At 34.6% G+C, this 24,369-nt stretch overlaps 1 protein-coding gene across 5 annotated transcripts; it reads left to right on the top strand.

Moving 5' to 3' along the window:
* The first annotated feature begins 33 nt into the window (after positions 1 to 33).
* Positions 34 to 24,369, top strand: GUF1 (GTP binding elongation factor GUF1). Of its 5 annotated transcripts, none has more exons than XM_019412993.2 (17): positions 34 to 403; positions 1,854 to 1,965; positions 2,306 to 2,454; positions 2,712 to 2,792; positions 3,662 to 3,739; positions 4,782 to 4,865; positions 6,709 to 6,773; positions 7,783 to 7,986; positions 9,817 to 9,956; positions 11,468 to 11,591; positions 11,944 to 12,076; positions 12,908 to 13,051; positions 13,950 to 14,083; positions 17,336 to 17,437; positions 18,880 to 18,999; positions 20,595 to 20,631; positions 21,631 to 24,369. In XM_019412993.2, exons 1-17 carry the CDS (start codon positions 239 to 241, stop codon positions 21,766 to 21,768), a joined length of 2,010 nt encoding a protein of 669 aa, XP_019268538.2. In that variant the 5' UTR covers positions 34 to 238; the 3' UTR covers positions 21,769 to 24,369. The 5 variants fall into 5 exon arrangements, 4 of the variants coding, with proteins under 4 accessions (XP_019268538.2, XP_019268519.2, XP_019268527.1 ...); XM_019412982.2 differs by lacking the exon at positions 34 to 403 and adding an exon at positions 428 to 545; XM_019412986.2 differs by lacking the exon at positions 34 to 403 and adding an exon at positions 438 to 626.

Raw genomic sequence — 24,369 nt, 5'->3', positions numbered from 1 at the left:
GCGTCACGACGTCGGGCGACGTGCAGGCGCCGAACAGCGGCGCTGCGTCCCCTGTGTCGCACCGGAGTCAGTAGTTGGGCGCAGTTGTCCTCGGCAGCTTTTCTTCTCCGCCGGTGTGAAAAGGTTTAGGTCTTTTTCGCCGGATCTTAGCCGGGGGCATCTTGCAGGAAATCGCGCTACCGGCGATGGCGCAGAACTGTCTCGAGGTGCAGACCTGACGCCTGCGTCGCGCGAAGGGATGTGGACTCTTGTGGGTCGGGGCTGGTCGCACGGCCGCGCGCTAGCAGTGTGGGCCGCAGGGACCGCACAGCGGGGACGCCTGGAGCCTCTTCCCACGCCGACCTGTGGGGCCCCTGCCGAGTTCAGGGCTTGGGACAGGCTCTACACCTCGGCTGAGCGCAAGGTGACCGCCGTTCGGCTCTAATTAACTCTGTTTTAAAACTTGGGAGGGCGCTCCTGGCGGACTTGGACTCGTGAAGGGCTTCCTAAACTACCTGTGGACGCAGGTTGTGATTCTTTAAAGGCGGCAAAGCTGAGAGCTCAAGGTGCGCTCTGGGTTCTGAATCCTCCACCACTCCCCAATGTGACCTTGGACAAGTCACGTTCTGACTTTCCTAGTTTGTAATGTGGGTAACTATTGTTTATTTTATGTGACCCCAAACAAACTTGTTTTCTGAGCCTTTGTTCTTGTGGTGGAGAAGGCACTGGTTGATAACTATGAAGAGATACAGTGTAGGCAGAGAAGTAGAGTAACTGGATGCAAGTTATGAGTAATTGGAAAAAATAAGACTTAAATGTGATTAATTGCCCTTTTCTAAAATGCCTGGGGAATGTAAAATGAATTTATGTTGCAATTTCAAGTTCTTAAAAGTGGTATGGTCCTGTATATCTTTTTAATTGAATGCCAGTTGAAAGATGAAGGGGAGGAGGAATCCACTGGGCAAAAAAATTAGGTTGAGTTTTTTCTTAGAATTTCTTTCACATGTAAGTTGCACCTTCATTGTCTGCTTTGTATTAGAACATTTATAAAGGTCACGACTATTGTGGATTTCACTGTAATTTTCCTATTTTTAATGCTGGTTATGAAATACAGATTTGATTGGAAAAATAAAATATTTAGGGTACAAAAAACCAGACATACTCTACTCGTATACCCACTTTTAGCAGGTTGCAGTGAGGCTTCCTAAAGCATTAAAGATGATGTATGCAACTAAAACTCAGGAGTCACATTCTAAAATGTTTTTAAATTTTAAGTGATAAGAGTTTTTATTGTTTGTTTTTTGAGAGTTTTTTGCGGATGTTAGAACTTTTTTCTCTGTCCAAATAAGTTGTCAAACAACAACAACAAAAATATAAAACTTTTGAAGATAATATTAGGAGCACAGGTTTTTAACTAGATATGATTGCTGGTTAAATGTATTATGGGGGCAAAGAATTTCCTTTTTTTTCTCCTTAAAACATTTCTGTAGCTTTTGTTTGTATGTTTTTGTTTTTGGCCTCAAGAGGTTTTGTTAGACAAGGTGCTTGCTCTAAGCTTTTTCAGGAGCTCTAGGTGTCTTGGGTTCTTCATTCATGAAAGTCATTTTCTCGGTGGTGGGAATATTTATAAGGGACTCTTAATTAGCTAAGTTATCACCTTAACAGTGAAACTCATGTATTTGATGAGTGCTATTTTAATCAATTGTTTGTAATAAGAGTTTAGCTGTATATCTCTTTATTGTCAGAGGAATAATATAAATGTTATAAATGAAATTGTTCAAAGAAGACAAAAGGAACATTTTTGAATTAGTATGTTTGTTTCCTATCATGCAAAATGTATACTCATAAATGTTTCATTTCTCTCTTCTTTCTAGGAAAAAATTGACATGTCTAGATTCTCTGTTGAAAATATTAGAAATTTCAGTATCATTGCACATGTGGATCATGGCAAAAGTACTTTAGCTGACAGGCTCCTGGAACTAACAGGTATTTTCATTTTATAAATGGCCATGAGTGATTAATCATTATTTTTACCATGCTTTTTGAAGTTTTATTTTAATTTAATTTTTATTAAAAAAAAACTTTTAGTGTTTATTTATTTGTTTTGAAAGAAAGAAAGAGCTTGAGCAGGGGAGGGGCAGAGAGAGGGAGAGAGAGAATCCCAAGTGGGGATTCACAAACTGTGAGATCATGACCTGAGCTGAAATGAAGAGTTGGTTATTTAACTGACTAAGCCACCCAGGTGCCCCAATTGGTTTAATTTTGTATCCAGTATTGTGTCTTTTTAAAAGCTCTTAGAAGTATCAATAACTATTTCTATTTATAGGCACAATTGATAAAACAAAAAATAATAAGCAGGTTCTTGACAAATTGCAAGTGGAGCGAGAAAGAGGAATCACTGTTAAAGCACAGACAGCATCTCTTTTCTATAATTGGGAAGGAAAGCAGTACCTTTTAAATCTCATTGATACACCGGTAAGTTGAGAAATAACTTTGTTTTTATTACTAAAGTCAGCCTTGTATTAAGAGTGCAAACAAATCCTTGTTCAGTTTTTGAACTGAACATTAAATAAACACTTATTTCCTCAGTGTTCTTATGTTTGAGTAACTTGTTTCACAAGCATCCACTAAAAAAAGAAACCTATTAACTTTCTATCAAGAGGAGTCAGTAGGTTTGGCATAAAAAATAATTACGGCTGACTTCAGAAGTATCAATAATTTTTGTTCCTCAGGGCCATGTGGATTTTAGTTATGAAGTATCCAGGTCCCTCTCTGCATGCCAGGGTGTTTTACTTGTGGTTGATGCAAATGAGGTAGGTACTTTTAATCCTATGTGGTGTGACGTGCTCCTTGGTTGTTCAAGAGATTTTCCTTAAAATATATTTTGGAAGTAGAATTTTTATGCTTGAAAATACAATTTATTGTATTAGTTAACCAAAATCATATGCTTTGGTCCTGTTAATTTGAAGTTTTATTGCACTAAAGCAGTCTGGAATGGACTAGTCCGTATTTTAAACATTTTATGCTGATCAGAACTGTTAAGAGATTTATCCTTCCAAAAACTCAGTTTATAGTAGTTCTTAATTTGGGGTTTTAATACTAATTTTTAGCAAACCTTGAACATGAATTTATTTTAGAAGTCATTTTGGATAATTTTAAGGTAATAATTTGGGAAATGTTAGGTTTAAAGAAACATGCCAATAACATTACTAAGTTCTTTTGTGGTATAAAGATAAACAAAAACATATTGAGTGATGATGTAAGAGTTGTGATATACTATTTAAAGTAAGCTTTTGATGTATTTCAGCTTCTCATAAACTTTTCATTCTAAATCCGAAGGTATTTGTTGTGTTAGACCTTTCTTGATCTTTTCAGGGAAGGTCAAGGCCTACCTTATATGTATAGTACTAGGTTTTATAAACTGAACTGCATGAATGTGTTCTTTGGTAAGCTTTTAGGGTTCATGTTGCACATTTTTGTCCCTAGTCCGAACAGTGTCCTCCAATAAACGTTTCCTGAAATGAAAGGAATTTTCACAAGGAATCATCCAGATGCATGGAAGTATAGATACCATAGTTTATACCTCTGCTTTTGGGGAAAATGTGTGGGATGGTATTATATTACAAGTTTTATGATAGTTGGTAGGTGGTCATATCAGTATCTTGTGTCTTGATATTTCTAGGGTATTCAAGCCCAAACTGTAGCAAACTTCTTTCTTGCCTTTGAAGCACAGCTATCGGTAATTCCAGTTATAAACAAGGTAATTCCAATGAGACAACAATGCTGTTTACTATTTTACCTTCTAAAAGTAAATTTAGCGTTTGATTATTTGGTATACTATTTTTATATGAGGGATCTTGAACTCTATATTAAATATATTGGTAGGATTTACTTCTTTGAATTTGCACACAATAGGATTGGCAACTCAAATTCCTGTATCCTTACATGTAGTTTAGAAGACAGTCTCCCTGAATTACATGGAGGGATTGAGGGCTATTTCTGCAGGAAAGGAATACAGGCAGGGCAGCCAAAATATGTCTGTTACACTAAAGCATAGATAGGAAGGGTGCCTGGGTGGCTCAGTCAGTTAAGTTTCCCACTTCCACTCAGGTCATGATCTCATGGTTTGTGAGTTTGAGCCCTCTGTCGGGCTCTGTGCTGACAGCTCAGAGCCTAGAGCCTACTTTGGATTCTGTGTTTACCCCTCTTTTTGACTCTCCTTGACTCATGCTGTCTCTGTCAAAAATAAATATAAAAAAAATAAACATGGATAGGAAAAGAAAAGGCACTTATAATCTTCGGGGAAATAATGTAATACATGAAACATAACAAGTGCTAAACTGAGCACTGTTGTTAAACTTTAACTTTTATGTTTTAAAACTAATAAAGAATCTTAATTTAAAAATCTACATTGCATTTAGTTGAATTTTTTGATATTGGAGTTAAATTTAAAAGAGGCAAAGTTGCCTGACAGGTAAGACAGTTTGTTGTCATAAGTTATATCTAACTTATAAAGTCAGTTTACAGTTTGGTTGACAAATTGTTACTGAACACTTCTCCTGCCTTGAGTTGCCAGCTGCCTAAATTTTTTGCACGCTCTGCTATCTGCCCTTGGTTTTTCAATGGCTATACTTGTTAAAATTGTATTGCCTGTATCTAGGTTATTTTAACCTTTTTGAAAAGAAAAATAGAGGGATCAATTAGCTTATAAGTATGCTTTTAACTATTTCCAAATACTATTAATATGTAATACATTTTATTTTTACTGCATTAAGTAAGGCATAATGATTTTTTTTTTAAAGATTGATCTGAAGAATGCTGATCCTGAAAGGGTTGAAAAACAAATTGAAAAAGTGTTTGATATTCCAAGTGATGAATGTATTAAGGTAAGATACCCCCCCCTTTTTTTTGTGAAGACATAGTTATACTTTTAAAAATCTCAGGTATTGGCCTAGTGAAATTTCATAGTATTTGAGAGTCCATCATTATATAAAGTTTTCATAGTTTTACAAAGTTCTTCATATTTCATTTGATCCTCCCAGAAATCCTTGTTACATGGTTATGACAGGAATTTTCTTGTGATACAGTTGTAAGAATGTTTTTTTAATGTTTATTTTTTGGCAGGGAGGGGCAGAGAGAGAGAGGGAGACAGAATCTGAAGCAGGCTTCAGGCTCTGAGCTGATAGCACAGTGCCCAGTGTGGGGCTCTAACTCACAAGCTGTGAGATCGTCACCTGAGCCAAAGTCAGATGCTTAACCGACTGAGCCACCCAGGCGTCCCACTTGAGATACAGTTGAAAGAACTAAGGCTCAAAGATTTTATTCCATTCTTAAGAGTAAGATCTAGAGAGCTAATGTGCCAGGACTAAAATGTAGGCCTTCTGCAATTGATTGCAGTAGTATTTCTTGTTAGCCATTTTGTCCCTATGGAAATACTTCCTTTGACGAGCAGGTTCAAACCAATTTTAAGACATTTGTATGTGTTACAAGTCGGGGAGAGGCAGAGAGAGACAGAGAATCTCAAGCAGGCTTTATGCTCTGTGGAGCCCAACTTGGGGCTCTGTCTCCCCAACAGCGAGATCATGACCTGAACTGAAACCAGAAGTTGTATGCTTAATTGACTGAGCCACCCAGGTGCCCCAAGTTAATACTAGTTTCAATTTGAATTTTCATTTTCAAGTGATGATTTAAGTGTTGAATAGCCACAACCAAACTGTGCTGTGCTAGTGCTTGTGTAGTAACTATGTTAGTGTAACAATGTAATGTTTAGCTTCCACTTTCAGTCTTGTTTGATTTTTGAAAAGGCATATTTCAGGTGATAACTGTTTTTTATCTATTTAACCTTAACACAGTGGTTGATTACATACAACATTGTAATAACTGAAGAGCAGTATTTTTTTTTTTCCTTAGAGACAGATACACATACACAGAATTTAATGTTTTTTATTATAAAGAGGGACCTCATATAGCAGTCCTGGAATTATGGTTTCATAACTTGGGTTATGTTTTATTAAAGTGTAATTAACTATTCTGATTTTAATGCATCTTTACAAAATTTATTCAGGTACTTATTTGGTAGGTGTCAGCTAGGAGCACAGCAGTGAGCAGAATAGACAAGACCCCTGTCTCAGTTCATCAGAGAGGCCTCCCTAAGTTACTCTGCATCATAGCATCTCTCTGAGAAAAATGTCTCATTGTATTTACATTCTCCTTGGGGAGACAGTGATTTAATAAGTAAAGAAAGAAGTAAGCATAGTAAATAATTGAATAAGACAGGTGTTGTCATGGATATTCGTTTAACAAATTGTGGTGTTTTAGGTGGAATGCCATACTTATCATCCACATATATTGTTTATTCTCTTCACATGACGATCTTGAGATTTAGGAAAAATATAAATAATCATTTATTAGATGAGGAACTTGCAGCTCAAAGGAATACGTATTGGTCAAAGTCATGCATTCCATACAGTCATAACTACTCAGATTTTTTAAAACTCTTAGACCACTGTTCTTTCAATACCATAATAGAATGCTTTTGTAATTTAATTAAAGAACTATAGAGTCACCCAACTGTAATGGAAGGACACTTGACGTATAGTATAAGTTTTGTGCTTCCTTTTACTACTTTCTTTAAATTGATAACTGTTAGAATTCTTTCTTTTTTCTGATCATAAAACTCAGTCACCAGGTAGAAAAATAGTATTTAAATGCTTATTTTTTTAAATTTAGATTTCTGCTAAACTTGGAACAAATGTTGAAAGAGTTCTTCAGGCAGTCATTGAAAGAATACCTCCGTAAGTATTTTGCTATTTTTCTATAGTTTGTTTGTTTTTAATGGTATAAAGACTGTCAGTCTGATGTGTTCTTTTAAATTTTTTTTTTTTTAACGTTTATTTATTTTTGAGACAGAGAGAGACAGAGCATGAACGGGGGAGGGTCAGAGAGAGAGGGAGACACAGAATCTGAAACAGGCTCCAGGCTCTGAGTGGTCAGCATAGAGGCCGACGCAGGGCTTGATCTCCGGACCGCGAGATCATGACCTGAGCCGAAGTCGGACGCTTAACCGACTGAGCCACCCAGGTGCCCCCTGATGTGTTATTTTAGATTAGCCCATTCTTGTGGTTGGAGAGGATAAGTTATTTATTTACTTATTATTTATTTAATTTTATTACCATTTTTTTAATGTTTACTTATTTTTGAGACAGCACAAACGGGAGGAACAGAGAGAGAGGGAGACACAGAATCCAAAGCAGGCCCCAGGCTCTGAGCTTTCAGCACAGAGCCCGACCTGGGGCTCGAACTCCTGAGCTGTGAGATCTTGACCTGCGCCAAAGTTGGACGCTTAACCGACTAAACCACCTAGGTGCCCCTATTTTTTTAGAAATATTTATTTATTTTGAGAGAGAGGGTGCATGCCAGCTGGGGAAGGGCAGAAAAAGAAGGATAGAGAATCCCAAGCATGTTTCATGCTGTGAGCCTGACTCAGGGCTCAATCCCATGAGCCCCACTAACTGTGATATCATGACCTGAGCTGAACTCAAGGGTCAGGCACTTAACCAACTGAGCCCACCAGGCATCCCCTCATAAATCATTTTAAAACAGTCATTCATTTAAAACTTAAGGTTGAATTAAAACTGATTTAAAAATAGGCATTGTAATTTATGGGAAGATGTTTTTATCTTGACAGTTATCAGCCTTTCTCAGGTATAAGAGTAAATTAAGCATAATATTTGAGTTGAAAATAGACATTTTATTAAGATTTTAAATTTGTTATGTGTGTGTGTTTTTCCTTATTTTTAATAGTCCCAAAGTACATCGCAAAAACCCCCTGAGAGCTTTGGTATTTGACTCCACCTTTGACCAGTATAGGGGCGTGATAGCCAATGTAGCGTTATTTGATGGAGTGGTTTCCAAAGGAGATAAAATTGTATCTGCACATACTAAAAAGATACATGAAGTTAATGAAGTTGGAGTTCTGAATCCTAATGAGCAGCCAGCACATAAACTGTAAGTAATCTACAATAGTAATTAAAATACATTTGTATGTGTTTCTATCTCTGCCTTTCTTAGATTGATATCCTTAGTCCCAATTTCATAACTCAGACAAAACAAAAAACAAAAAACTTACCATTAAATGCAATTAAATATTAAATGCTTTTGCAATTTCATGTGTGAAGGACAGTATAAATTTGATGTATTTTTATTCCTTTTGACTAGTTGTGACAAATTTTATGATCCTAGTGCACATTGGGTCCTATATTGATATATTTGATGAGACAGTGAAAGAGATGGTTCTGTCACCCATATATATCCACATTATACTGGGTATTAGTTTTGATACTTAATTTTTTATAATTAGATTTTTCAACATAAAAGTAGTGAAGAAAATTTGGTAATTCTTTTCTTTAGTATGGAATTCATGGTAAAACTTTGATTGGGATCCATGGCATGTGGGGATTAGCGAAAAACTGAATTCTGAGTTCACTTACAAATATTTGCCTGCCTACTCCATCAGTATTCTGGGTACTGATGGGATAAATCACCTGGTACATACTTGGAGCATTCGAAGGTCTTTGTTTCCTCATCTGTAAAAATTAAGGTAGTAAATCAAGTGGGTATATAGTCACACTTGATCGTTTAATCTTGTATGTCTAAAACTAGCACTATTTTGCTCGTTACATTTTTTAATTGAGTCATAAAATCTATTTTATTTTTATTCTTTTTAAGTTTCTTTTTTTTTTAATGTTTATTTATTTTTGAGATAGAGACAGAGCATGAGCGGAGGAGGGGTAGAGAGAGAGAGGGAGACACAGAATCCAAAGCAGGCTCCAGGCTCCGAGCTGTCAGCACAGAGCCCGACACAGGGCTCGAACTCACGAGCTGTGAGATCATGACCTGAGCTGAAGTTGGATGCTTAACCTACTGAGCCACCCAGGCGCCCCTTAAGTTTCTTTTTAATGTTTATTTATTTTTGAGAGAGAGAGCAAGACAGGACATGAGCGGGGGAAGGGCAGAGAGTGAGGGAGACAGAATTGGGAGCAGGCTTCAGGTTCTGAGTTGTCAGACTCAGACAGAGCCAGACACAGAACTCGAACCCCCGAGCCATGAGATAATGACCTGAGCCAAAGTCGGACACTCAGCTGACTGAGCCACCCAGAACCCCCCTAGTCATAAAATCTATTTTAATTTTACTCAAATTGAGGTCTCAGTTACATCATATAGATCATAACATTGACTATTACTGTATCTTCACTAAAGATTTTGGTACTTTATCCTAAATGTGAATTAGTTTGTTATCATGTAGGAAATTTGCTTAAAAAAAAAAAAAAGAACTAGAACTAAGGTAAAAACTCTGAAATTTTGGGATCTGCTCTTTTCCTATAAGAGGAACGTCAAATTGACGTCAGATTTGTTTAAGAGTTCACATTTTTCTGCTTGGTTAAAAATCTATTTTTTTTTTTAAGTACATTTGTGACACAATTCACTAATAAAATAGTGTTTTACACTATAGGAAACATTTGGTGTTTTTGCACTTAGTTTTACTGTGTTTACATTATATTTTAGAAGCTGTTGTTTAATTTGCAAAGGTGGGCAGAGTCATGAAGAAGACCATAGACTTGTTGTGTTGCAGAGGTCCTTGATAATGGATTGTAAAGCATGGTATGTTCTTTTGCTGGCAATCCTTAGCATTGAGAATTGTGATATGTAATACTTACTTTGAATTAGACAAGGTTTTGTTTGGAAAGTGTAATAATTTCCTGGAAAGGTAGAGCTAATTATGAGTTTGCATTTGAAACACTAAAGCAGTCAATATTTCCATATAATAATTTTATTTAGATATGCAGGACAGGTGGGCTATCTGATTGCTGGGATGAAAGATGTCACTGAAGCACAAATAGGAGATACATTGTATTTACATAAACAACAAGTGGAGCCCTTGCCTGGGTTTAAATCAGCGAAACCAATGGTATTTGCAGGTGAGGAGCTCACAAATTCAAAGGATGAGGGCCAATTTGTTGTGTAAACTGAAATAAAAATTACTAGAAATACTCATTTTAAATAACAGCTAAACTAGAATTCTCTGCTTCTTTTAGATTTTTTGTGTGCTATTCATGTGTATTAGTTAATTTCATATGTGTAGTGAAACTTTATGTAGGAAATCATTTCCTAAACTTTTAGAACTTAGAAAATACAAGGGCTTAAGAAATAAGCTATCTGATGTATTAAAGAGCATAGTAATATGAATCTCCTTCTTGTTTTCCTAGAGAGTAAGTCATTACATTTGGAATATTTCTCTCTTTTTTTTTTTTTTTTTTTTTAAGTGTATTTATTTACTTTTTGCTGGTGGCAGTGGGAGAGAGAGAGAACATGAGTAGGGGAGGGTCAGAGAGTGAGGGAGAGTGAGGCTTTGCCTGCCAGTGCTGAGTCTGACACGGGGCTTGGACTCGCAAACTGGGAGATCATGACCTGAGCCAAAATCAACAGTGGGATGCTTAACTAACTGAACCATCCATGAGCCCCTGGAATATTTTTCTAATTAGGATGTTTTTATCACTAATTATCAGTGGACATTTACTGAGTGCCTTCCTGTTAGTTGGACTTTCTTTAATACTGTACAGTGCTGAGGGTGCTTAGGTGGCTCAGTTGGTTGAGCATCTGACTCTTGATGTCCACTCACGTCCTGATTTCGTTGTTTATGAGATCAAGCCCCTTATCAGGCTTCATGCTGAGTGTAGAGCCTGCTTGGGATTCTGTCTCCTTCTCTGTCTGCCCCTTCCCCACCTCAGAATAAATAAACTTAAAAAAAATATATTGTACAGTGCTAGTGTAGATAGTGGATAGTGGGGATAGTGTTACCCCTCCTGTGTATAACTTCACAACCTTTTACTACTGTGTGGTATTACAGACGTTTGAAAAAGAAACACCTGATTGAACGTCATTAAGTTACTCTATGCTGGGTATCTAGCGTTTGGTTTTCTCCATTTAGGATCTTGCACTGGGAAGTAGGAAGTTTGTTTATGCCCACTTTTAGGCAAAGTCAATCATATCTTTGGTTTTAATAGATTATCTGCCCTGAAGAATTAAGGATTTGGTGTAGTTTTTATTTTTACTTGTTTTTTTTATCTACTAATGGAGTTTCATTTGTAGCTGTGGAATGTCTTCAACTTTTGTTTCTTGAAATATATTTTTCTTACAATAGGTTTAATTTTCATGGTTCTTCTTTATTTTAATTATATTTGTGCAAACACATAAAAACATCACTTGGAGTGTGAATCCAGTTGTAAATTCATAAGGCTTTGAAACTTAAAGATATTTAAAGCCAATGTAACTTAACATTCAGTTTTTTTAGCATGCCAGTTCTTGTGGTCAGTGAAATATAGGGAAGTAATTTAAAAGGTAAATGATTAATTTTGATCTTGGAAGCATTGTATATTTAGCTTTTAGGCATATTTTCACATGTGATAATTAGAAATCATTGTGTCCTCAGGAATGTACCCTATAGACCAATCTGAATATAATAATCTGAAGAGTGCTATAGAAAAACTGACTATAAATGATTCCAGTGTGACGGTTCATCGAGATAGTAGCCTTGCCTTAGGTGCTGGCTGGAGGTAAGATTCTATTACACCGTAGTGTCAGATTTTTATTGAAAAATGAAGTTTAAGTGGTTTACTGCTCCTGTACATTTGATTACTGAGGATAAGTTCTTGTTAGTGTAAAGCTAACTAAAACAACCATCTGCCTATTTCACCCTGTATTCATGTCCTGTGGGTAAGTTTTATAGCAATTTTAAATAGAATCCCAATGGAAATTTTGAGTCCTATTTAATAACAGCATTTAATTATGGTGTGAATTGCTTGAATGACTTTTGATTCTACCCTTCCTCCACAAAGTAAGACTATGTTCATCAAAGGAACTAGACCCCTGAGACAGATATTTGGAGCTTGGCTTTTTCTCCCCCAGGTTGGGATTTCTTGGACTTTTGCACATGGAAGTTTTCAACCAGCGACTAGAACAAGAATATAATGCTTCTGTAATTTTGACAACCCCTACTGTTCCATATAAAGCTGTTCTTTCATCAGCAAAATTGATAAAGGTACTGTTGTGAACCAGCATACATGGGAAAACTAAATACGTGTGTGTGTGTGTGTGTGTGTGTGTGTGTGTGTATGCGGAATGCAAGAGAAACTTTTTAGTACACCATTAGCTGAGTAGCTATTATGTGAGCTATTTCTTGATTAGTAGATATTAAAAATTGACTTACCTTATGACTAATGATAAAGAAGCCGCTTAACTAATCCATGCAGTATTTTTCTTAACCTGATAAAAATCTGTATATTGTCAATATTAGCCTGTTACTGAGAGTAAAAAGTAGAATTAGTAATTTAAATACTGTTCAAAATCTAGCACAAAAATGAAGAATATAATTTTGGTCATAAGTAGTTTATCTTATGAAAAGTGAAGCATTTATTGCTATCTGGCTGTAGGAAATTTTAGATTTCAGGTTAATGAGAGAGACAATACTGTATTCCATCTAAGTGGTAATATATTCATTCTAAACAAATTTTAACATTGGCATCTGTAAATATCTTCCAACAAAATTAACTTAGGAAGCTAATGCCTTATAATGGGCAGATTAAAATGTACTTTCACATCATACTATTTCTAAGTGGTACATGAGATGTATTTAGTAAATGTCGATGAACACAATATATTACTTATGAAAAATTGTTACTAAGTGGTTATAATTCGATAGTTTTAAAATATAAAGCATGTTAAGGTAATAGTCTAACCTTGAGGAATTATTTTGTTTTTATTCAACAAGTGCAATAACAAAATAAATGCTAACATATACTGTAAAAATTGAAAATTTTAAAATGTAATTATTAAGATCTTGCTTAGCTATTGGTGGTTTTCTTATTTTTAGGAATACAGAGAAAAGGAAATTACAATCATCAATCCTGCACAATTCCCTGAAAAATCAAAAGTAACAGAATATTTGGAGCCAGTTGTTTTGGGTACCATTATCACACCAGATGAATATACTGGGAAAGTAATGATGCTTTGCCAGGTATAAATGTAATACAATTTAATATAAAAGTAAATTTAGTCCTCCCTAACTGGTTCCTGCTCAGGTTTTGAAAGATTTCCTTCTGCAGAGCACATTGAATTTATAAGAAATTTTCACAAAGGTCTTATCTACATGTGTATATATAAAGAGAGAGGTGTATAGATATCTATACTTTTAAAATCAGTTTGATTTTAAGTAAGAGAAAATAGAATTGCAATTTTGATCATCTGTCTTAATTTACTGAGTTGATAGTTTAGCAAAGGAAACAAACTTGATGCTTATTTATACTGACTAGCTAAAAGAATAATTTAGCCTTTTTATACTTGAAATTGAGGATAGTTTGAAGGATAACTATAATATTTGAGACTTCTGACTCAAGTTTTTGCCACATTGTAATAAATGACTTAATCCACAAATCACAGTCCTCAAAACAAACCTATTGAAATACTCTGACCTGTATTGGAAAGAATTCTAAAATGATTACTAGTGGACTTGCACTTTAATTCTGTATTCACAAATTAGAAAACTTTGGTCAGTCACTTAATTTCTTTGGGCCTAAGTTTTTTTATTTATAAACCAAGAAATTAGAACTTTTACTTTATCTATAATTACATTTGGTTTATTTTTGCATACTATGTAATTTTAAAAAGATAAAATTCTTAGATAAAGACAAAGGATTAAAAGCTTTAGTAATAAATATGTTATATACAAAATAGTCCTCTGTATTATAAGTATTGTTTTCAGAATTCTAGTAGACCATTAAAGAAATATTCCTTCATTTTGCCACTCTTTATTAGGATTTGTAAGGAAATTTTTAAATTAGTAATCAACCTCTTTCTGTATTCATTTTAAACCATTTAAATAGGTTATCATTAAACACATTTTTTTTCTTTTTTAGGCTCGAAGAGCAGTTCAGAAGAATATGATATTTATTGATCAAAATAGAGTTATGCTTAAATATCTTTTCCCTTTGAATGAAATTGTGGTGGATTTTTATGATTCTTTGAAGTCCCTGTCTTCTGGATATGCTAGGTAAAAATTTAATGAGAAATTGAGATACCTGGACAATTCGTTTGAAATATTGACCAGCATGAGTATTCTAATACTCTATTTATTTAATAATCTCTGCTCTCTTGAGGATAGTTGAGAAACCACTCTAAGGATAGAAAGTCTTGGAGCAACCTTGTAAGTGTTAGGGAGTACTCATAATTTGCTTATGGAAGAATGAGTTCCTTTGATTCATCAAGCTATTACCCTGCTTTTAGGAAAAAAAAATATTGTAGTATCCCCTTGATAAAAAGAGTGTACTCCCCCAGTCCCTTAGAATTATATGTAATTTCAAGAAGCTACTATGATGGAGTGCCCGGGTGGCTCAGTTAAGCGTCCAACTTTGGCTCAGGTCATGAGGTTCGTAAATTTGAGCCCCGTGTCGGGCTCTTTGCTGACAGCTCGGAGCCTGGAGCCTGCTTCAGATTCTGTGTTTCATTCTCTCTCTGTCCCTCCCCTGCTCATACTCAGTTTCTCTCTCTCAAAAATAAATAAAACATTAAAAAAAAAAGCCACTGTGATCTCAGTGGCACATTTAATATATATTTGTAGTTATGTAATCCTAAGAGCACCTCTATACATTTGGAAAACAGAAGTACATATTTAGTCTGTAAAAAATGGTCGGTGTGCCCTTGTATCTGTGAACACTTTAATAACTTGTTCTTCCCTGGAATAAGTGATCCACATTATGAAAACCATGGTCTCATCCCCAGGAGTACATGGAGGAACAGCCCTCTAGAAGTGAAGGAAGATTTAATACTAAGTAACAACTCAATGCATAGCATTTTGGGAATAGTTTATATTGGGGTAAATAACTCTAGATGCCCTGAGTATCCTGAAATCTTAAATTACTGGAATATAAATATATTTTTATAAATATATATACATTTAATTTGTATATATTTAATTTAATATAAGTTTAATTATTTAAATTATAAATTATTTAAATATAAAATAAATTAATATATTTAACTTAATTATAAATATATAAATTACTGGAATATAAATATATTGGAATACAAAGAAAATATAGAATATGCTGGGGGAGTAGAAGGGAAAATGAATATTCACATCTGTAAAAAACACATTCAAAGAAAAATTACAGTACTCAAAGAAACATGCTACAGTGACCTGGAAATTTAGCTTTATGAAAAGGAGCTTTTTAATGAAAAAGTCATTATAACCCTTGATACAAAGGAGTATTCTTTGTGTGCGTTTGTATTGAGAAATTATTTTTTTCTGCTTTGTCACCCAATATTTTTCTTCTTTGTCTTCTTTCAGACAAGAACTTAAATAAGTGGCAATGGGATTTAAACTAAAATGAATTGAGGCAGCATGTTATTAAACAATTACCGTAATTAAAAGATCACTAAGCTAAGTGGTTATAAATAACATTTTAAACAAAAGCCTGTCAATTGTAGTTTGCATTTGGATACCACTGTGTGAATTAAGTGATCTTAAAATCTTTTAATTTAGAAACTTAAATTTCAGATTAAATGAGAGAACATGTTTAATTTTGAACTATGTAAAAATAAAATAATGCCAGCTTCCAGAATTGAGGTAATTTTTATGTTCAAAATGTATCTTTTTTATATGCAGTCAATTCCTTACTTAAAAAAAAAATCCATCATAGCCTAGGTTATCGGCTTCTCATGGATTGAGATTAGGAACAATTTCTCTTAAACCAAGTGGCAAGAATCTTCTGCAGCTGGGTCAGAAGAGGAAATTCCTTTCTTATATAAAGACTATATTGAAGCTGCTTCTGACACTTACTTTGATAGACCTGTTTGCCCTCAAACCCCAAGTAGCCTTTTGGAATTCTGAATGTGTTTCCTTCATTCCAGTGGTACGCTTGAATGAATATTTTGAATAGAGGTTAGGTTTCCATTGGGCTGGCTTAGAAATACAGACATTTGTATAATGGCTTCTTTTGAAAAAATGAGTGAAGAAATTGTAAATTTTTGGAGCACAGAACATTTTTAAAGTTGTAAACGGGTGATATCTAGGGACTATGTCTAGGTCTTCTTACCTCTGTTTGTGTTCTGCATAGTCCTTATGATGGTATATAATAAATGCTTAATAATGTTTGTTGAAGAAAAAGGATTTAGCAAAACTTGATAATAATCTGGTTTTAGAGAGTATGAGTATCAACTTGTCACCTTCCTGCTAAAAGCTTTAGAAACCAAACATTTGCAACTCTAGGCATGAGTTCGTTTTCCAGTTAAGACAGTTTAAGACTATCCACGTTCTTATCCATAACTGAAAAGACATGCAAGCATAATTAAAGTTTTCTTTCTCATTGGACCTCAGTTTTGTAAGTTAACTGTGTTTTAATTGGCGTGATAAGCTTTGACCATATTGTTTAATAGTAAACAGCTGATGCTAACCAAGTGCTTCTATGTGCTAAGCTAGGCTCTGTTCTAAGTAGCTTGGGGGCGCCTGGGTGGCTTGGTCGGTTAAGCATCCGACTTTGGCTCAGGTCATGATCTCACGGTCCGTGGGTTCGAGCCCCGCGTCGGGCTCTGTGCTAACAGCTCGGAGCCTGGAGCCTGTTTCAGATTCTGTGTCTCCCTCTCTCTCTGCTCCTCCCCTGTTCATGCTCTGTCTCTCTCTGTCTCAAAAATAAATAAACGTTAAAAAAAAAATTTAAATAGCTTGGTTTTTTTTGTTTTTTTTGTTTTTTTTCGTTTTTTTTGTATTAGGTACTATTCAAATGCTTTATATGTATTAATTCATTTCATCCCTAAAAAAGCAGATTCAAACTGAATAGCAATATATGAAGTCCGAAAGTCTTATTTATGACGACTCTTTATCAAAGCCATAACATTTATTTTACTGGCAACAGAAAACTAAACAGAAACCCAAACTTAGTGAAATTCTGAGAATTAATATATTCTATTGTCTACAGCCAGCAAGCAGCTGTTGGGAGGAAACGTTGGGAAGAATGTGACATTTGCCTTCATTGTCCCATTTTCCTAGACTGGCTTACCAATTTCTTTTCCTTTCCCCCATAAAGCATGTTCCCCTTGCTTTTGCCTCTCATTTCATAAATGTGAAAAGATGAGGGAGTTTGTTTCTCACTCTGGTCATTTAGATCTGTTTATGTGAAATGTATGCTTAATATTTTGATAGAAAGTTGGGTGGAGGATAGGGGAAGAAAAAAGATATTTTGCAAAGAGAAATAATCTGTTGGGAAGTATAACATTTATCTACCACTTGGATATTTTTCCTTCATAGTTTTGATTATGAAGATGCAGGCTACCAGACTGCAGAACTTGTAAAAATGGATATTCTGCTGAACGGAAATATTGTAGAGGAGCTGGTAACTATTGTTCACAAGTAAGTTGAATAGAAATTAGCATTCATGGAATGTGAAAGTAACCACTTTTGACATGTTTTTAAATTATTGATCATTTTTATTTGACAATGACATTTTGAAAACTTAAGAGTAATTCATTAAATTTTCTTGTACTAGTTTCTCCTTCCATTCTTTTTCCATGCTTCTTTTTTCCAAACTATTAAATATGAAAAAAGAGAATTATAGTAAAAAAGGATAATGTCATGGAAAGAAATGTTTTCCTTACCAAAATAGGACAAAATAAATGATTTTTAAACTTCATGATAGGTTTAAAATTGAGAACAAGTTTTTATCTTCATAAAAAATTTTTAATAATGAAAAATGAAATGCCTTACGCATTGAACAAATAGATTGATAAAAATAATGGAGCACTTGTTTAATAATCATGTTATGTTAAACCATTCTAAAACTATATTGCGGAGTACTGTTAAGTGACAAAAATGCCTACTAAATAAAAAGCCAAACATATATACATTATGTTCCAAACTGTAAAATAACAAATATAATATATATGCAGAAAAATAGCTGGACGGATATATGTTTAACACAGAGATTCTAAAATGTTTAACATTGGTTTTCTATGGGTGAGGGGAATGGTTTTTATGTATGTTTTTCTAGATTTTCTGTAATAGGTCGTGTTATTTTTGCAATCAGAGAAGTCCTATCATTCAGAGAGAAGCGATGTTTATGACAGATGAGTTCCATTTGAACCTCCTGAAGAAATCACCTTTATTGGGCACCTGGGTGGCTCAGTCTCTCTCTTTTTTATTTTTATTTATTTATTTTTTTTTGAGAGAGAGAGTGCAAGCAGGGGAGGGACAGAGAGAGGGAGACAGAGAATTCGAAGCAGGCTCCAAGCTCTGAGCTGTCAGGCCAGAGCCCAATGTGGGGCTCAAACTTGTGAACCGCAAGATCATGACCTGAGCCAAAGTTGGAAGCTCAACCGACTGAGACACCCAGGTGCCCCAAGGTCAGTCTCTTAACTCTTGATCACATCAGCTCAGGTTGTGAGTTCAAGCCCCGTATTGGTCTCCACACTGGGCATGGAGTCTACTTAAAACAAGAAATGGATTAATCCAAAAAAAAAGAAAGAAATCACCTTCATGTTTATTATACATATAGGCTAGAAAGCTACTTTGTTATTATTTTTAGTTTTGAGAGAGCGAGCATGAGCTGGGGAGGGGCAGAGAGCTTGCACAAGCAGGGGAGGGACAGAGAGAGAGGGAGACAAAGAATCTGAAGCAGGATCCACACTGTCCGCGCAAAACCCGATGCAGGGCTCAGGGCTTGAACCCGTGAACCACGAGATCATGACTTGAGCTGACACTGGACCCTTAACCTACTGAGCCACCCAGGCACCCCTAGAAAGCTACTTTAAATGTTTGTATTTAGGATGTGTAAATAGTTGCATTTTCTCTCTCAGAGACAAAGCACACTCTGTTGGCAAAGCCATATGTGAACGTCTGAAGGATTCTCTTCCTAGGCAACTGTTTGAGATAGCAATTCAAGCTGCTGTTGGAAGTAAAATCATTGCAAGAGAAACGTGAGTTGAAATTCATTTTTGTTCCCTGTTTTAGAAATGATAAATGGTTAGAAATGATATGACTTAAGAATGAAATAATACTGAAAAATTTAACTTCTCATTGGCCTAAGCTTTATTCCTACTCGGGGAAATACTAAACTGGTTTTTAATTCCATTTAATTAAGTGATGACTGTTATAATGATTTACTTAAATTTAACATTTTAAGCTATATTATGTATAATTATTAACATAATGGACATTGGTTTGATGAATTGCTTTATTTCCATTCATTTTACTGAATGACTACTGAATTTCCTGAGTTAGGAATAGTGTATAAGCTACTAGCAATTGAAACTTTTGAAGAAGTTTTGAAAAAAAAGAATTGTTGGAGATATTCTTCCAAAAGACAAAATTAAATTATGATTTTTACTTAAAGCACTTAATATTACTTCCTCAGAGTTAGCAGAATTATAAATCAGAAAGATGAGAGAAGAATGCTAATGTATTAAGCTTTGTATTGTAGGTTGATTATGTGATTCAGTAGACATGGAAAATAGGCTAATTTATGTAGGAAACTGGTCTTTTTTATGATATGTGATCTATAAATTGGGACATGGAATAAGCTGTTCTACTAGTAACAGTAAGTGCAAGAACTATCTGGTAGCATATTTCTTTCCTTGACTTCTGGGAAATCAGAAGTCTTTCCTTAGCTGGAAATTGCTATTCAGTTGTAGTTTAAACCCAAACTTGCATGTGTCAGTAGTGGTGAAGTGACAACCACCGTTTTTATATAGTCTTTGGATAAATTTTATGCCTGTATTTGTAACAAATTTTTCTTTCCTAACGCAATTTAGCTTTAGTTAATTGTTTTGAGTTTCGTGAATACCCGGAGATTGGTCAGGAATTGATAACCAGGGAACATCCTGGAAAGTGCAATTTAAAATATCAAATAATTCTAACATAAGTGTGTTGAAGTAGAATACCTTAAAGGAAAAAAATAGATTTTTATATCCTACGAATATATATAAATGGAGCTTTTTTCAAATTTCCTGTCTTCTACCAAATGCTGTAGAAATTTCTTAATTCTTATCCTTTTAGAAGCACTATAGAAAGATTAGTTTATAACTGCTTGAGTGGATATATTAAAATTATTTACTTTTCCCAGAAAAGAGTTTTATAAAAATAATATATTCTTTATATTCCTAGTCACTCTTCACCCACATTTGGTAGAGTTAGTGATGTGATGATAACCATTTTTAAATTTTTTGGTAGTAGTGCTTAGTAGTAGTTTTAGGTTGAGCCAGAAATTACTTTGTATAATTCTTATAATTAAGGTCATATAATTAAGGCTTGAATTTGGCCTAATCAAGAATACACACAAGCCTTGACCTTTTTTTATTTTTAATAAAATTTATGTTGATGTTCATGCTGAATTCATTTTCTATTTTATGTCAAATACACCCAAATAGATACAAGAGCATTTGAGCTAATTTTACTTACATATAACATGATCATTTAAATCTTTGGTAAAGGAGAGATTGTTTTTGAAAATAAAGTACTTTTAAAGAGTGTAATGAAATTATGTAATTCTTATATAAAATTTCCTCTTTTACAGTGTGAAAGCCTATAGGAAAAATGTTTTGGCAAAATGTGTACGTATCTACCTGTATTCTACTTTGAATAATAGATCTATTTTATGGGTTTAAAGTCAAAAGCAGTATAAATATATTGGTTTCCATTGTTTTTACAATAACTTTTTATTTCATCTCTAGGTTTTTGGTTTTTTTTTTTTAATGTTTATTTTTGAGAGAAAGAGTGTGAGCAGGGGAGGGGCAGAGAGAGAAGGAGACAAAATTTGAAGCAGGCTCCAGGCTCTGAGCTTTCAGCCCAGAGCTAAACATGGGGCTCAAACCCACCAACCATGAGATCATGACCTGAGCCGAAGTTGGACGCTTAACCGACTAAGCCACACAGGGTCCCCTAGTTTTTTTTAAATAGGTAAATCTCAGGTTGACTAACATATTGATTTTGATAACATTCTTATTCCATCTTATTTATAAAAATTTCCTTATATTAAGTACTGTGTAAGATAGTATTTTGTAACAGTTAAGATCAGGATAACATTATTGACCTAATTTCCAAGGAGAGATTTTGAAGACAATGACTGTGGGAAGAGTATGGCAGTTTGAAATCCACCTCTCTTACATTGCTTTGTTGAGGTGTCTTTTCTGTTAAAACGTTTTCTTAACTCAGTTATGAGAATTAACCAGTAAATGCCTTTTCTAAATCCTTAGCATAGGGACTGGCACATTTGTGCCTATGTGAGTTTATTGGACTATAGATAAATGATGCAAAATTTCAAGACTTGAATCAGTAAGAGGATTGATAATTCTTCTTTGACATGCATAACATAGTACTAGATTTCATTGGTGAGTTTCATCTCATCCAAAATATAAATAAAGCCTTTATCATTCTTTGAGAAGATGTTAAATTGAGATCTATGAAAGGATTAGAAAGGTAACTGCAGATGTGTATCTCATGGGTAATAATTGTAAGGTTATTGTAATTGTGTTGATGTCTGTATGTAATTGTATGATTAATTTTCTATGGAGTAATTTGTTGGACTTCAAATTTTTAAAAATATTTTTCAGTATGGTGGTGATATTACCCGAAAAATGAAACTTTTGAAGAGACAAGCAGAAGGAAAGAAAAAACTGAGGAAAGTTGGCAACATTGAAGTTCCAAGAGATGCCTTTATAAAAGTTCTAAAGACACAATCTGATAAGTAATTGCTGGAAAAAAAATATAATGAATTTTCATAAATTAAAATTTGTGTATCTTTTTTCTTAGTAGCTGTATATGTTGACAACAGAGTGAAAATTATAAAACTTGCTTGTTGCTTTCAGGGTTTTTGGGTTTAAATAACCTATTAGCAGGGGCACCTGGGTAACTCAGTCGGTTAAGTGTCCTACTCTTGATTTCGGTTCAGGTCATGATCCCATGGTTTGTGAGTTCGAGCCCCACATCGGGCTCTGTGCTAGCAACTCAAAACCTGCTTGGGATTCTCTTTCTCTCTCTGCCCCTTCCCCACTCATTCCCCACCCCCGCCCCCTCAAAAATAAACAAAAATAACCTATTAGCTTTTCTTTGAAAAGGAAGTAGTAGATGGATAAGAGCTTGGATTCTGAAGCCATATTGTCTGGTTTCAAACTTCTGTTCCACCACTCACTGGCAAGGTAGATTGTTACTTAATCTCTGTTTACTCTTTAGTAAAATCAGGATTATACTATTATTTACCTCCATAGGTTGTTGGGAAGTTCATATCAGATAGTATGCTTAGAATATTCAGAAGAGTGTATGACACAATAGTATGTACTTAGTGAATCTTAACTATTTTGTTTTCACGCATATTTTTTTAAAGTTTATTTTGAGAGAGCAAGCACACATGAGCAAGGAAGGGACAGAGAGAAAGGGAAGGAGAAAATCCTGAGCAGGATCCTTATTGTTGGGGCAGAGCTTCAGGGGGCCCCATCTCACGAACCAAACTGAGATCATAACCTGAGCTGAAATCAAGAGTTGGACGCTTAACTGACTCAGCCCCCCTGATGCCCCATGAGTATTTTTCTTACACTGAAAGTCCCCATACTTAAGATTCTCTCTAGTTCAACCCCAAGATATTCTCAAAATCACCTTATCAATTTATTGTTAGCTGGATAAATTTAGATTTATAGGAGTTATTGAAGTCAAATAGCATACTAGCTGGACATGTGCTGTTTAGTTTTTGTTAAAATTTTTATAAATATTTGGAACTAGACAATTTATATACACATCTAAATTAAAATTAAGGGTAGGAACTGTCTTAATTTTATAATTAAAATGCATTTGGTGCAAAATGATGGGTATTTGGTATTAGCAGCAGTATTAATAATATTATTAATTGCTAGATTTCATAATTGAAAATTGGAGCTTTAGTTAATTTAGTTGAAGTCACACAGGCAGTAAATGGTTGTCATGCTTTAAAATATGTCCTTTTAACTACCATGTTTACCAAGTTAATGAACAAATGAGAGGGCAGATGGTATTACAGTAAGAGAAATAATTTAGCGATTTAATTTTGTCCTCTACCTTGAATGTACTGAATGACATGTCTTTTGGGGATAAGACTATTGATACATGTTATACTAAGGTTATTACATTATGAAGTAATTCTACAGAAGATAGGATTTATTAAAATTGTGTATAGAAGTTAATTACCTGTGATTTCATTCTTATATAACCTTAGATATCTTTCCTATCTCTTCTAGCTGTATTAGAACAGATGAAGTATGAAATTCTGTAACAGTATTTTGGAAAATGGCAGTTTATTTGAAACTAGAAGAGCATTTACATATAATTTCTAATACAGAGTGTTCTGTTCTACCATTACTTTCAGGAGAAAGAAGCTGGTACCTGACATGAAGTATACACGATGTGTGTACTATGTAATATTTGTGTTTTATTAGTAGGCATAGAATTTGGACACATTTAATTTTCTTCCTTTAAGCTCTTTTTAGGAAGCAATTTTACTTAAAGTAATAAAATATATTTTTCAAATTTTTTAATATAAGCTTAAGTTCTCTCCCCTGGTCACTCTACCAAACAGATGATTTTCATGGTTTAGAGTTGTGTGCCTTCTAAGTGTATCCCTGATAGGACCTTGCTATACTAAGATTTTTGCAGATACTACAATAATGTAAATGAGTATTAGAATAGCCACCATTTATTGAGTTTAATATTTGACAGCCACTGAACTGAGCTCCATAGGCATCGCGTCATTCAGTCTACACACAGTCAAGATACAGATACTATTACCATCCTATCTTACAGGGCAAGAAGCTCAGACTCCCACATTGCCAGTGTCATTGACAGAGCTAGGATTTAAACAGTGGTTTCTTTATCCAAACCCCACCAGTTCTTAGCTACCATAGTTTATTGCCTTGTGGAAATATCTATTAGCCTTCTTAGTTCTTTACTTAGCAGCAGCTTGGCCTCTGAGCTAGGGAGCTAGAGTCACCAGAAATCAGTTTGCTTGAGGACCTGAACCTAAAACCAGCACCTAACATCAGGGGCAGTGATGGAAAGATCTTCTAAACTGTGTTTCAGCTATCCCATTTAAAGCACAGAAGTTAACTACTGAACCATGTACTAAAACAGGTATCTTTAGCTATTTCACTATAATACTAGGACATTCTTAGTTCAGATTGTTTGTAGTAAACGGTACAATTTTATTACCAGGTGTGTGACTGGAAGATTATACTGACATACTAGTCATTTAAAGACCATCTGTAACACTTAAGGTTATTGTAACTGCATTACCTGTAATTAAAGGAGCATATTTTATTTTAAATGTT

The sequence above is a fragment of the Panthera pardus genome, unplaced genomic scaffold, assembly GCF_024362965.1.
Source record: "Panthera pardus isolate Hobbes unplaced genomic scaffold, ASM2436296v1 HiC_scaffold_13, whole genome shotgun sequence".
Classification (NCBI taxonomy): domain Eukaryota; kingdom Metazoa; phylum Chordata; class Mammalia; order Carnivora; family Felidae; genus Panthera; species Panthera pardus.
The sequence above is the reverse complement of the archived record's forward strand: the minus strand, read 5'-3'. Positions and strand labels throughout refer to the sequence as shown.